This window comes from Sorghum bicolor, chromosome 1, assembly GCF_000003195.3.
Source record: "Sorghum bicolor cultivar BTx623 chromosome 1, Sorghum_bicolor_NCBIv3, whole genome shotgun sequence".
Classification (NCBI taxonomy): Eukaryota; Viridiplantae; Streptophyta; class Magnoliopsida; order Poales; family Poaceae; genus Sorghum; species Sorghum bicolor.
The window spans coordinates 7,386,451-7,399,187 of record NC_012870.2 but is presented as its reverse complement, the minus strand read 5'-3'; the positions used below and the strand labels follow the sequence as shown (position 1 = coordinate 7,399,187).

The following is a 12,737-nucleotide window of genomic DNA, read 5'->3' as shown; positions in this document are numbered from 1 at the left end:
GTCCTGATCTATTCTTTTTCTTCAAGTGCACACACACGACCAGGAACTGGAATGGAAGGCGGCGGCAAATAGCGCGCGAGACATGCGCCCGAGTCGACGGCGTGAAGAAAATTTTCGCTTGAAAAAATAACCGCTGGGTCCACACTTTGTGTTTTACCAACTCAATTTTGCTAAACCATTGAAAGTAACCTTTTTTTCTTCTCCCCATATTGATTTAAGACTTGGGACCTACATCTCCAATGGTACCTACATCACCAAAATAAGCATGTCTTCATATGAAATGTTGATGGATACAAGTTCTGAGTACCAGTCTCAGCACTTCAAACTTTCGGGATGACATCAAGGAGCTTGGGACCTTAGTCTTGCCATATCCAGACGTGTCTTGAAAGAAATTTGGACTTCAAACTGAGCCCCAGGTATACGCAGGCGTTTTAACCAGAAGAACTTTTTGTGAAGTTCGTGAGGTTTGGCTGTCTGCTCCACAAACTGTTTCTTGACATGCATTGAGAATTGTTCCCTGGACTTCTTATCAATATGAGGTGATCGCAACACGGTATACAAGGCTCGTGATTCAGGTAGTCCAATCTTCTTTGTGAATGGCAGAAGCCCTGAGACCTGGTTGCTTTGGCTCATAAAAGACTTCATCACTACGCGTATCTTTGCAGCCATGAGTCTACAGCAAGCAGAGCTTTTGTCACTGGTTACAAATACCCTGACACCTGGAGATGGTAAAAATTAGCAGTCATGGTTACAAGTAACACAGATACTCCTATCAGTAAACAAAATCAGAAGCAATTTATAAAAATTAACCTTGCTGTGACATGGGTAATAACTTTACGATGCTTGAGCATAATATTCATCACAAATAGGGTAGCAGAAACACAGGGAAGACAACATATATAAAGTGAGTATACTTAGTAAAAGGTTCAGTGCATGGATGGTAGCATATCAATTAATATAAAGTATGATGCTCAGCCACACCATGTCAAACTGATTTCCTGGACTGTGCCCATACTTAGCACATGTTTTGCAGCCACAATACTTAAATGGGCCCCATTAAAACCTTTCTACTATGAAAAACAGAAAACAGTAAAAACAGAAATGGTCCTTTCTTTTCTTCTAAAATGAAGTATCAGCCTTCATGGTAGACAAATGACAATTCATAAATGCATGGTCATAAAAGTAACTGAGGGTACATAGCTTTAGTTGATATAGAGGTGACTGGCAAAAAAGGTACAACAGTAGACTGTTATTCCTTTTCTTTTCTTTTTTTTAAATGGGAGGGCGTAATGAACACGTGATGAAAGATAACATATTGACATATAGAGATGAGTTGTTGCAATTAGTAAAGACTAAAGAACAGAAGAAATATGTCGGGCATCATTAGTCTTAAAAATGTTAAACACCGTGAAGTAAGACTAGCAACTTCGATGGCACAAAGAATTGTAACAGCATGGGAGCACCGAGCGGCCAATGAAGCTAACTCTGATCACAATGTAAAAAAATTGCAGAGTAACATTACCATACAAGTTCATCCAACATGTAATTTGCTCCCCCAAATGGTTAATTGAACAAGTCACAAGCACATCGGGATATATAATATATTCAAGCAAAATTGAGAGTTTGGTAGAAAGAAAAGCATATTGCCTTCTGAAATGTAATGTACTGAGGAACAATGCTGCAACTACAAGTATAAGGTGTATCTCAAGAAGCCAAGAAATTTAATAATCAAACATCTCATGCTAATGAACAAGTGTGAACGGTTCCTCTCAAGCAGGAATAGATCAAGTATAAGACATGGGTGAAGGGGCGGACCCAGTAAAGGACATGGGTGAATTATTTTGAAGGCATAGTACAGGTATACACATGCAATTAGAACATTAGAAACAGGTCCCATTACAACTAGCCAAATAGCTTAGGTTAGCCTTTGGGTGCTCCGTTTCGCACAACAAGAAGGGAAGAGAAGGGGCGGGCATACCTGGTGGCTACTCGTTGCTGGAGACGGACCGGACGAAGGTCTGGGCACCTGGTGTAGGGCGGCGGCGGAAGCAGCACTGCAGCAGGTAGTCCAGTCGGCGCAGAGAGAGAGAACGCGGAGAGAACAGCGGCGGCGATAGGCGCCCAGTCGGGGGCTGTTCGGCTGAGGGAGCCCACGCCCACCCGCACGGGCCTTCTCCCTTAAGAAATTTCGAAAGAAATTGTGAAAAAAACGGCCCAGAAGAAGGCCCATTCGGGTGCCTTTTTTTTTTCGCCGTCGCTGCATAACGTGCAATCCCCTTCCGTCCGCTGCTGCATCCCTACTCGTGCGTTCTGTCTGCGGTCTGCCTGTCTCGCCCCCTCTCGCTCTCGGCCGCCGCCGCCGCCGCCCTAAGCCAGGTGCTGAGGCTTTAGTTGGTCTCTTCGCCGGCGACGAGCACCCACCAGGTACTCCCACCCCTTCTCTTCCTTTCCCTTGAAGCTGAGCACCGAAACCCTAACCTAAAGCTAGTATTTAGCTATTTGACAAGCTTCCTAACTTCGAAGTTTTTGCAAAATTATTGGATGTACATGTGTACACCCATGTTCCTTTACTGGATCTGCCCCTGATCCGTCCAGACGCATCAGACACTTAACTAAGGTTGTTGTTTTTTTTTTCATTCATATTCATGTTATCTTTTAGGGTTAGCTAACCAAGAGAAGGAGAGTGATAGGAGGAAGAAAGAGTAACGGGAACAATGGCGGCAGACTCTGGCGCTCGCAGGCAGCCAACCTTCACCAAGGTCGATCAGCTGCGCCCTGGAACCCACGGCCACAACCTCATCGTCAAGGTTGTTGACTCCAAGATGGTCGTCCAGAGAGGCCGCGACGGAGGGCCCCAGGGAAGGCAGATGAGGATTGCCGAGTGCTTGGTTGGCGATGAAACCGGCATCATTGTCTTCACTGCAAGAAACGATCAAGGTTCTCCCAATTCTTTCCACATCCCCAGTCAATACCTTACACTGTCAATTTTATAACATATTACTGTTTGTGTATGCTGCTAGTACTAATCCAGTCAATTTAACAACATATTACTGTTTGCAAGTGGGACTAGTGCTAATCTTTCTAGTCTTGTGGTGGTTCATCTCAGTGTCTCCTGTTCTGTCTGATGTTACAATCTCAACTTTCCATGCTTTTGGTCAGATTTTGCTAAGTTAGCTTCCAAAGTTCATAAGTTTTTTTTGCTGGTACAGATCAACAGCACTATGTAAGTTGAATTCCTCATCTGTTGCATGTTCTGTTCTACCTTACTATGCTGATAGCAGTAACCATATCAGTCCGACCTTGCTTCTAATCTGCTCAAACTTACTGGTTCCTTGGCCTGAATTTACATACTGTCAGAATCCTACATACCCATACCTTTGTTTTTAGTGAAATGCTAAGATGGATGTCATGTTCTTTATCATTACCATTATCACTCCAGTCTCCAGGCATGCATACAACTTTTTTTTCAGCGATTCATTGATACTCATTCAATTATAAATATCACTAGTTGGAATCTCCTTAGTGAGTATTTAGTTTATACTGTTGGTGATCATCTTCAGTCTTGACATACCTACATGATGTAACTGTGCTTGCCTAATATAATTTGACTTTGCATCAGGGGACAAGTCTCATGTACATGATTCACTCTTTACTGAAGCACTCAGTTTTCTTAAGTTTGAGTGTGGTTCCTTGTGCTTCTGTGCGTTGTACATATTGAAAAGTAAATGTAGAAATGATGGCTGAAGATGGTGTTTTCATTGGCTTGGCAAACTACAGGAAAATGTTTTCCTAAAAATGAAATAACAAAAAATTGCTGCATGTGGCACGCATGGTTTTGTCACGAAGGCCATTGATAGTTGTGATGTGGTTGCAACATCTTGCTATTCACCTTTATCATGGCTCTTATCTGATCCCAATCCAAAGCATTGGATCTAATTGACCTCCATCAGAGTCAACCTATCAGAACAATAAATTTTCCTTTTTGTGCAGTGGATGTAATGAAGCCTGGAACAACTGTTGAACTGAGGAATGCAAAGATTGACATGTTCAAGGGTTCAATGCGGCTTGCAGTGGACAAGTGGGGAATTGTGAAAGCTGCTGAAAGCTCAGCTGAGTTCACAGTCAAGGAGGACAACAACCTGTCCTTAATTGAGTTTGAGCTGGTGACCGTGGTGGAGTGAAAACCTTCCTTTGCTTAAGGAGTATTGGTTGTATGCTATGTCGTTGAACCTATTCATCGTCACCAATCAATAAGGAATCATGGTTGATGTTCTCCTCTGCATCGGAAGGTGGATGTTTAGTTATCAAAGCCAGTGAGTTATGGAACAATCGAAGATGAGTAACATAGCTGAGATAGATTGTCGTAATGCTTTGAGTTGCTTATTTGCTGCACATTACTTACTGTGCGTCGTGGCTACTTTTGTTTTGTTTTTGCGATGACTCGATTGCTATTGAATAATAAATTGGTGTTGTGAGGTGAAAAATGTCATGCCTGCTATACTGGTGGATTTTTGCCATGTGGTAAAAGATTTTGTCCTGTGGTACATATAGGGATGCAATCTGCAGCAGCGGCTGTTAGGTTGATATTTGTTTGCTACAGTTGATGCTTATGCTTCAACTAACGCCATTTGCCTATTTGTTTGAGGTGATGGGATCTCTTTGGTGTTAAATAAGCTGTGCCTACCTGTATGTATATATACTTATGCCTTATTTAGTTCGCGAAAAGAAATTTTTTGGGTATCACGCTAGAAGGGACACGGATTCAGTGACTTTACTCTACAAAGTTACAGGGTAACTTTCGTATCATCCCAACCCTCCAAGTGCAATCGGAAGGTTGTCCTTCATCTTATCCCGGGGGACCATATGTCAGTGTGTGCATCCGCAGAATCACTGGCTTCGTCAAGCTCTTTTTTGTGGAGCCTCACGGCGACGGCGGCGCCCATGCCTTAGCCCTGCGCGACGCCGCACCATGTCTGCGCCCCCGTGGCATCCCTGCCGGACTCGTTCATCAGCTCCACTGCGCAGCTTCCAGATGAGCCTCCACCGACCTCCCGCACCCGCAGCGCCCGGTGCTGCCGCTCGTGCGTCAGCCCAGCCCCGCGCCACACTCGGTCCACACCGGCGCGTCCACCTTCGTGCCGTGCTGCCACAGCTCCGAAGGCAGCGCGTCCGCCGCCGGAGCCTCGGTCGGCCGGCTGCTTGTCGACATTGCCATCCGGTCCACGGGCGACCGCATCGCCGGGAGAGGCAGGAACGATATTGGACCTCGTCCTCCCTGTCGCGCTTGCGTGAGGGCACGGACATGGCCGCCCTACCACCGTTACACGTGAGCTCGGACAGGGCGTCGTGACTCGGGCTTGCTTGCGTTGGCCTCGCACAACGCCACGTCATTCTTGGCAGCGGGGTTTGCTTGAGGAAGAGCCACGCTCGGCCACATTGCGTCAAGACACGGCAGCAGGCACGGTGCCAACCGCCCAGGCCGCGGTTGTGACGTGCCGGAGCTTCGTCGTCCTCGCACCCTCGCAGAGCTTCGTCCCCGTATCCGCTCGTCTCATTGCTGAGTGCCGCCGTGCCCGCTCATCTTGTTGCGGCTGCAGCCATGCCCGCTCACCGCGTTACCTTCTGCCGCGCCTGCTAGCCGCATTGGTCGTGAGCTCATAGCTCACTGCGTCCGCTCGGTCGTCGCGCCGCCCCGCGCACACTCACGGCGCTGGCCGAGAGCTCGCGGCACCGCCCTCTATGCTGTTGCTGGCTGCCCTCTGCTCATGCTCGCCAAGGTCGCCGCATCGCTCTCGCGCAAGCCGATTGTTGCGCTGCCCTCCGCCTTGGCCACGCACGCTCGCAGTGCTAAGCCAGCTTGCCACGTCTCTCTCCACGCCAGTCGCTCAGTTGTCATGCCACCCTCCGCCTCGGCCATCCTTGCCCACTGAGCGTCACGCATCACGGGAGCGCCGTCGTGCATCATGGGAGAGCGTCAGCGCGCGCGTGAATGTGCCTTCGTTCACGTTGCGCTCCTGCAAGCACGGGGAGAGAGCGAATGGAATCGAAGGGAAGAAAAATCAGTCTGATGGAAGCGAACAAGTCACATGGCCCCATGAGGTGAGAGGAAGGACACCCTTTAGATCTAATTTGGACGGTCAAGATAGAGAGAAAGTTACCTTGTAACTTTACTGAGGAAAGTTACTGAATCCCAGTCCCGCTAGAAGGATGTGCTTGAAAAATGTGAGTACTCCATGGTACAAGAAAGTTAAGCAAATGAACTGTTGCTACTGTAGACTTGCACAACAATCATAATAAGAATACTCAGCCATTGGAATTAAGGATCATAACAGCTCAACGGAAAGATGGAACACAGGCAATAACACATCGAATCAAAGTAACCAGAAGAACAAAATCAAGGCAAATGGCTGCGGTAATGATTCAATTTCAGGCACAGATAGAGGTTCACATTCTAACAACTTGAAGCAAAAGCACAGAGGGTTGGTTCATGACGAATTACTGGACCAACCATTCCCAAGCCACTACCCCGACAACTAGCAAGCATGACATACCATGATACTAGTTTCTGGAGAGATCAAACAAGTCCCAAGCCTTCACCACCGTAGAACACCCAAAGATTATTTACATTTTGTTTTCTCAAGACGATCAGAACACTTTTAGTGAGATTTAACTGCTACAAGATGAATAGACGATCAGAACCCCTTCACTCACATTGAACTGCTGTCGTAGCCGGCTTGGCCACCACCTCCGGAGTTTCATCATCCTTCACCACAGGCTCGACCTTATGCTTCCCGGACACTTACAACATGGCACAGGCAGAAGAGATTAGCCTCACAACTTATCATAGTAAGGGAAGCATCTCAGTAAAAATGATGTCTATTAGAAATGCATAATAGGCAGTAACAGGTTAGTTGATGAATAAATGGTCACAAAATAACTGCGTCATCAAAATCCACATCTCCCACTACACTATTCAAGCAGAAAAGAGAACTTCACTAGTACACTTACCCGAGATGGATTTCAACCGCATAAACAGGAACATGTTCACACAGGCTTGAAAAAAAAACACAACACCAACACCATGTTTCCTGAACAGTACTTGAACACACAGACTTGCTAAATCTCTTATTTCCCATTACCCCATGATTTGTTCAATTCAAGCCCAATAGAAAACGAGGAAAAAAAACACTATCATCACCATCTAACAAACTAGCTACCACAATACTGCCAGAAATGAATTACCGAAAATAACACCACTAATTGGTACCATCTACCGCAGTCAAGTTTTTCTGTCCAACACCAACCCGGCCCATGCTGGCGAGTTCTGGGGTGCTTCAGTGACTTATATTTGTATCTGCTCCCTCCGTCCACAAAAGAGTCAAATTTTAGAGTTGTTTTAATTTAAACTTTTTAATTTTTGACTAAATTTATAGAAAAAATACTAAGATTTATGGTATTAAATTAGTATCATTAGATTCATGATAGAATATATTTCATATGATACACATTTTATGTCATAGATGTTACTCTTTTTTATAAAGTTAGTCAAATTTTTTAAAAAAATGACTGACACAGATTAATTGATTTTTTCATGGACAGAGAGAGTATATTTTTATTTTTTTAATCATTTTTATTTAGTCTTCACATCAGCTAGCGATTTGTAAAAATGTTGTTGGGGACGCTCTTAGTTCATCCGCAATGATTATCAAATAGCTAGCTAGGAGGAATTCTATTGGCTCTCAATAACACTTTACAAATAGCTAACGAGATGATGTATAAAAATAATTAAAAAATAGCACTCTCATTGGCTATCAAAGAGAGAGATCAAATAGCTAGCGACTCATAAATAGCTAATCTAGCACGATCTTCTAGAAATAACTCTCTTACAATGCTCTCTACAATAGCTAGCTACTTTCTAATAGCTAGCGACTTTCTAAGCTACCTATTTATAAATTACCATTAAAAATCAATAATATTTTTCCTAGAGATCAAATAGCTAGCTAGCGATTTAAACACGACCCACTTACAGCCCATTTTTGTCCAAGTGGAGGTAGCCCATGGCCCAGAGCCCAAGGACGTTAGTAGCGCGTGTTCTCGTCTTCTCGACCTCGGCACCGCCGCATCCGTGTCCGCCCCATGCCCCCTCCGGCCCTCCCCTGGTTACGTCTCCCGCCGTCCCGCCTCGCCCTCCTCTCTGATCCCACCCCATCTCTGAGGAGGTCGAATCCGGGGGTCCTCTCTCGCAGTCCAACGAAACCCTCAGAGGCACGGGTCGGTTCGCCGACATGCTGTCTGGCGTGAAGCTGGTTCCTCGAGAGCAGATCCAGTCTGATCAGAGGCGTAGAGGTGACCGGGGCTCCGATTCCGACTCCTCCGACGGCAAGAGGCCGTCGAAGCACAGTAAAAGAGGGCGGGACAAGAAGGAGAAGAAGAAGAGAAAAAGTAGCCGGCGGCAGCGGAGGCGGAGCAAGAGGTACTCGTCGGAAGAGTCTTCGGCGTCAGACACCGACGATTCAATCGGGGAGGAAGAGGAGGAGGATGTCAGTCGGAGTAAGCGTCGGGGGAAGGACAGGAGGCGGCGGCGCAACTTCTCTGACGACGATGAATCCGAATCCAGTGAATCTGATAGGGGAAGAGGTAAATATAATAGTACAAAATTTGGTCAGCATTTGCTCTTCTGTTGTAATGTTGACAAACTTGGATATATTTATGTGATCATACGAGTTATTGCCATTTGTTACAGCCCCTCGCAGGGGGAAGCAGAGACGCAATGACGAGGATGAGGAGGAAGATACTGAAGGTGAGGGGCTAAGGGCAAGTGAGGTGGTCAGGAGGGAGATGGGACTTGAATGGATGCTCAAGCCAGCAAGCAGCAGCCGAGCTGAGGGCAGCACTGTTGGTAAGGCTGATAATATCGAGAAGGATGAAACTGCGAATGAAGAGGTAATGACAATGCGCTTTCTTACATGCTGCTTTTGTCGACACGCTGTAGTAATCCGCCTTCGCTTGATTGTTGATAGATTATGAGACCAAACCCAAAGGAACTTAACCCATACCTTAAAGATAATGGAACTGGATACCCAGAAGAATCAACCCCATCAAATGCAGGCAGTCAGTTGCTTGCATCCTCTGTTGTGGGTGATGGAGGTGCCAGCTGGAGACTTAAAGCTTTGAAGCGTGCGAAGGAACAAGCTGCTCGTGAAGGAAGAAAACTTGAGGAGGTAGGCGCATAGGTACATGTAATTATTCTCAGTAACGAATTCATATTTTTATTTCTCATTAAATTTTGTGACTATTCGACTGCTATAGGTTGTTGAAGAGAGATGGGGATCGTTAGGCGACTTAGCTGTTTCAGTATCAGCATCAAGAGCTGCCCATTCACATGCTCATTTGCATGCCATTAGAGGCAGAAAATCTGGGAATGCTGACAACTCAGAAGAACGTGTCAAAGGAAATCCAGAGGGTCAGCTGGATGGTAGCAGTGGCAGGCGTGAATATTTACGGGATGTTTCTTCTCAGCATCATGCTATGAGAAAACCCAAACCTGATTCTGTCCCATGGAAAAAGAGAAGACAGAATATATCCTCTGAGGATCAGGCACTTATCTCTTCAGCGGTAGCAAGCTTAAATAAGTTTTCTGATGATGGAAGCTTTATGGAAAAGATTAACAATCTTGAGAGCAAGAACACAAATGTTTCCACTGCTAGTGCTAGTGCTGATGAGCAGAGGGACAATGAGCAGAAATCCCTTAAGGAGAGTTCAAACAAAGTACCATTAGTGAGCGCTCAGAAATTAAATGCAAACCAGATGGCTGCAAAGATTCTGCAGCTCCGAATGAAAGGCAAGCATCAAGAAGCTGAACAACTTTCGGTGAGTCTTTCAATTATTTTTCTTGTGGTGTGGCAATGCTGAGACTTTTTTTTGGCTTTATGAATTTGTGAATCATTATATAGTAATGTATTTTGTAATGCAACAATTGGAATATGCAGAGTACCTCATTTGATTTAACAGTGTAATATGTTAGTTATTGTGTTTCCACCATCATCTTAGTCCTAAACTTACATATATTCTGAAAATTGCATGTAACTAAGGTTCAACATATGGATTGCATTGGTCCTACTGGATCTATATTTTGCTAGTAGATTGCACCATATATTTGAACTAAGCATATATTTACCCACATCTCGTGATTTAGGAAACTGGGATAAATATCTTGTTATCTATAGAAATAGGGAGAGATAAATTTTCTATTTGTTTGACAATATGGCTTAGCTGCTCATCATTCTTTATCAGAGAGAAATGGAAGCTTTGCTGGAGAACCAGGATACTGCCCATGAGAAGCCTGGTCATGGGAAAGAAAGAAGCTCAATCAGGTAACTATGTCCAAACCATGTGTGCCATGGTAAATAATTATTTCTCAAAACAAAGTATGCACATGTCATTGTGGGATATTATTTTAAGGCTACATGATTTCCGAGTAGTATGGAAAAGTTCTGATTTCATTGTTATATTTATAACCCTATAGTTTATCTTGCTGATGAAGACTTCTTTTTTCATCTGTATGTAGCCATACATTGAAGCCTAGTGCAGCTGATCGCAGGAGAAGAGAAGAGGATGCTGACTTGCATTTGGCTAATAAAATTATGCACAACAAGCAGTATAACATGTCTAAAAGTATAGAAGATGAATATTATTTTGGTGATGCTCCCTCTAAAAAGGACAAAAGAAGGAATAAAGAAGCACATGACGAGAGGAGAAACACTAGTAGACTTATGTTGACTCAGAAGGAGCGCTGTTTGTATTGCTTTGAGAACCCATCCAGGCCAAAGCATCTGGTTGTTGCTATTGGAAACTTCAGTTACTTGATGCTGCCGCAGTTTGAGCCAGTTGTCCCTGGGCATTGCATTATTCTCCCATTACAGGTGAGACAATTTTGCTGGCCCTGTTGCATTTGCATGAAATCAAGTTTTCTTAAGAACCAACCAGCTGCTACTTGTTTGTGCTTTTGAATATGCTATTTTTTGGAACATTCTATATCTTTTAATTTGCGAACAGACAATGACTTTCTGATTATTGTTGATTTTGATAATGGTTGCAGCATGAATCTGGAACGAGAACAGTTGACCAGAACGTTTGGGGGGAGATACGCAACTTCAAGAAGTGCCTGCTGAAGATGTTTGCGCAGCAGGACAAGGATGTGGTGTTTATGGAGACTGTCATAAGCCTGGCCAGACAACGGAGACACTGCATGATTGAGTGCATCCCTGTCCCTTCTGAAGTGTCAAGCAATGCCCCAATGTACTTCAAAAAGGTCAGCCGTCTAATTCCACCTTCATAACTGAGAATGTTCTCATGTGCTTTTGGTTGTAATGAGATTGTTTGCATTTACTCCAGGCTATCGATGAAGCTGAAGAAGAATGGACCCAACATGAGATGAAGAAGGTTATCCCGACAAGTGCAAGCCGCAACCTGAGGCAAGTCATTCCAGAGAACTTTGCCTACTTCCATGTGGAGTTCGGGTTGGACCGTGGCTTTGTTCATGTAATAGATGATGAGAGCAAGTTCAGTGCTGGATTTGGATTGAATGTCATTAGAGGGATGCTCCAGTTGCCAGAGGAGGACATGCACCGTCGTCGAAGGCACGAGTCCATGGATAACCAGAGGCAGGCTGTTGCTAGCTTCATGAAGGACTGGGAGCCCTTTGATTGGACGAAGCAACTTGATTGAATGTGAATACAGTTTTGAGAACACTTGCTTGCACGACTTGTACTAAAAAGTTTTGTAGGAAACTTGTATTGATGTATAACTGTATTTGTCTTGTCACCCAACATTATGTTTATCTGTTCTTGCTGTAAAATGATATTGCTCAGTCAATAGCATTTAAACTGACAAAAAATGGGCCTGTGCGTAATGAGTTGTTTTTTTTTTTGAAAAAGTACGGAGGGGGAGATCCCCATGGTGCTCAAACTTTTAATTAAATTATTACATACAACTTAGCAGAAGGCATAACCTAACTGACTGAAGATTACATTATTAAAATTTGAAATTAGAAAGCCACACACCCTCCTCTGGAAGACCTTGTCATTCCGAGCTTTCCACAGCTCCCACGCCGCTATTAGATTCGCCTCAGTGAAGAAAGGGATGGAGTGTGTCTCCCGTGCTTGAGTATACCTGACAAAGGCAGTGACAAGTCCCAAACAAAATTGATGGTTGCCCAACACTCTTTTGCAAACTGACATTCAAAGAATAGGTGCTCTATAGTTTCCTCTTCCTTGCTATCACACATAACACAGATTGGGTCATCTTGAATGTGAAGGTTTCTTCTCTGCAACATATTCTTGGTGTTGAGATGATCCACAAGAATCAACCAGGCAAAGAACTTGATACATGGAGTAGATCTAGATTTCCAGATGACTTTAAAAACTGGATGAGCCTCCATGTTCTTGAATACTTCAGAATAGAATCTCCTTGAAGTGTATTGATTACCCCAGATGGGGATCCATCTATCAGCAGCATCCACGTCATATGGTAGGTCTTGGAATTGTGCCTGCAAACTCTCAAGCTCCTCAAAAGCTTGCTGTGGAAGGGGCAAACTCTTAAATATGCTATTTGTTGTGATAAGCCATGGCAGAAACTATTGCTGGCTGATTTGTTGTGAGAGAAAAACACTGCTGAATGACTGGCGAATTCGGATGATAAGTTCAAACGAATAAGGCAACGCCTTCATTTCTCGCAAA

The 12,737-nt window shown here is 44.4% G+C and overlaps 2 protein-coding genes and 1 long non-coding RNA gene across 3 annotated transcripts; 2 read left to right on the top strand and 1 right to left on the bottom strand.

Moving 5' to 3' along the window:
• Nucleotides 103-2,164, bottom strand: LOC8060496. The gene is made up of 2 exons (XR_002449191.1): nt 1,979-2,164; nt 103-719 (listed from the first exon to the last, which is right to left on the bottom strand). It is a non-coding gene; the product is annotated as an uncharacterized LOC8060496 (long non-coding RNA).
• LOC8060495 (uncharacterized protein At4g28440) lies at nt 2,267-4,484 on the top strand. Its single transcript, XM_002466441.2, has 3 exons — nt 2,267-2,424; nt 2,660-2,937; nt 3,991-4,484. The coding sequence occupies exons 2-3, from the start codon at nt 2,715-2,717 to the stop codon at nt 4,179-4,181; spliced, it is 414 nt and encodes a 137-aa protein (XP_002466486.1). The 5' UTR covers nt 2,267-2,424; nt 2,660-2,714; the 3' UTR covers nt 4,182-4,484.
• Nucleotides 8,076-11,896, top strand: LOC8060494 (CWF19-like protein 2). The gene is made up of 8 exons (XM_002466440.2): nt 8,076-8,637; nt 8,744-8,943; nt 9,021-9,221; nt 9,310-9,870; nt 10,294-10,373; nt 10,568-10,922; nt 11,099-11,311; nt 11,395-11,896. Exons 1-8 carry the CDS (start codon nt 8,286-8,288, stop codon nt 11,725-11,727), a joined length of 2,295 nt encoding a protein of 764 aa, XP_002466485.1. The 5' UTR covers nt 8,076-8,285; the 3' UTR covers nt 11,728-11,896.

Bases quoted from the DNA above. Each gene is read 5' to 3' on its own strand.
- LOC8060495 (XM_002466441.2), top strand. From the start codon at position 2,715: ATGGCGGCAGACTCTGGCGCTCGCAGGCAGCCAACCTTCACCAAGGTC. The intron at 2,938-3,990 runs GTTCTCCCAATT...CTTTTTGTGCAG, and splicing joins CACTGCAAGAAACGATCAAG to TGGATGTAATGAAGCCTGGA.
- LOC8060494 (XM_002466440.2), top strand. From the start codon at position 8,286: ATGCTGTCTGGCGTGAAGCTGGTTCCTCGAGAGCAGATCCAGTCTGAT. The intron at 8,944-9,020 runs GTAATGACAATG...GATTGTTGATAG, and splicing joins ATGAAACTGCGAATGAAGAG to ATTATGAGACCAAACCCAAA. The intron at 10,923-11,098 runs GTGAGACAATTT...TAATGGTTGCAG, and splicing joins GCATTATTCTCCCATTACAG to CATGAATCTGGAACGAGAAC.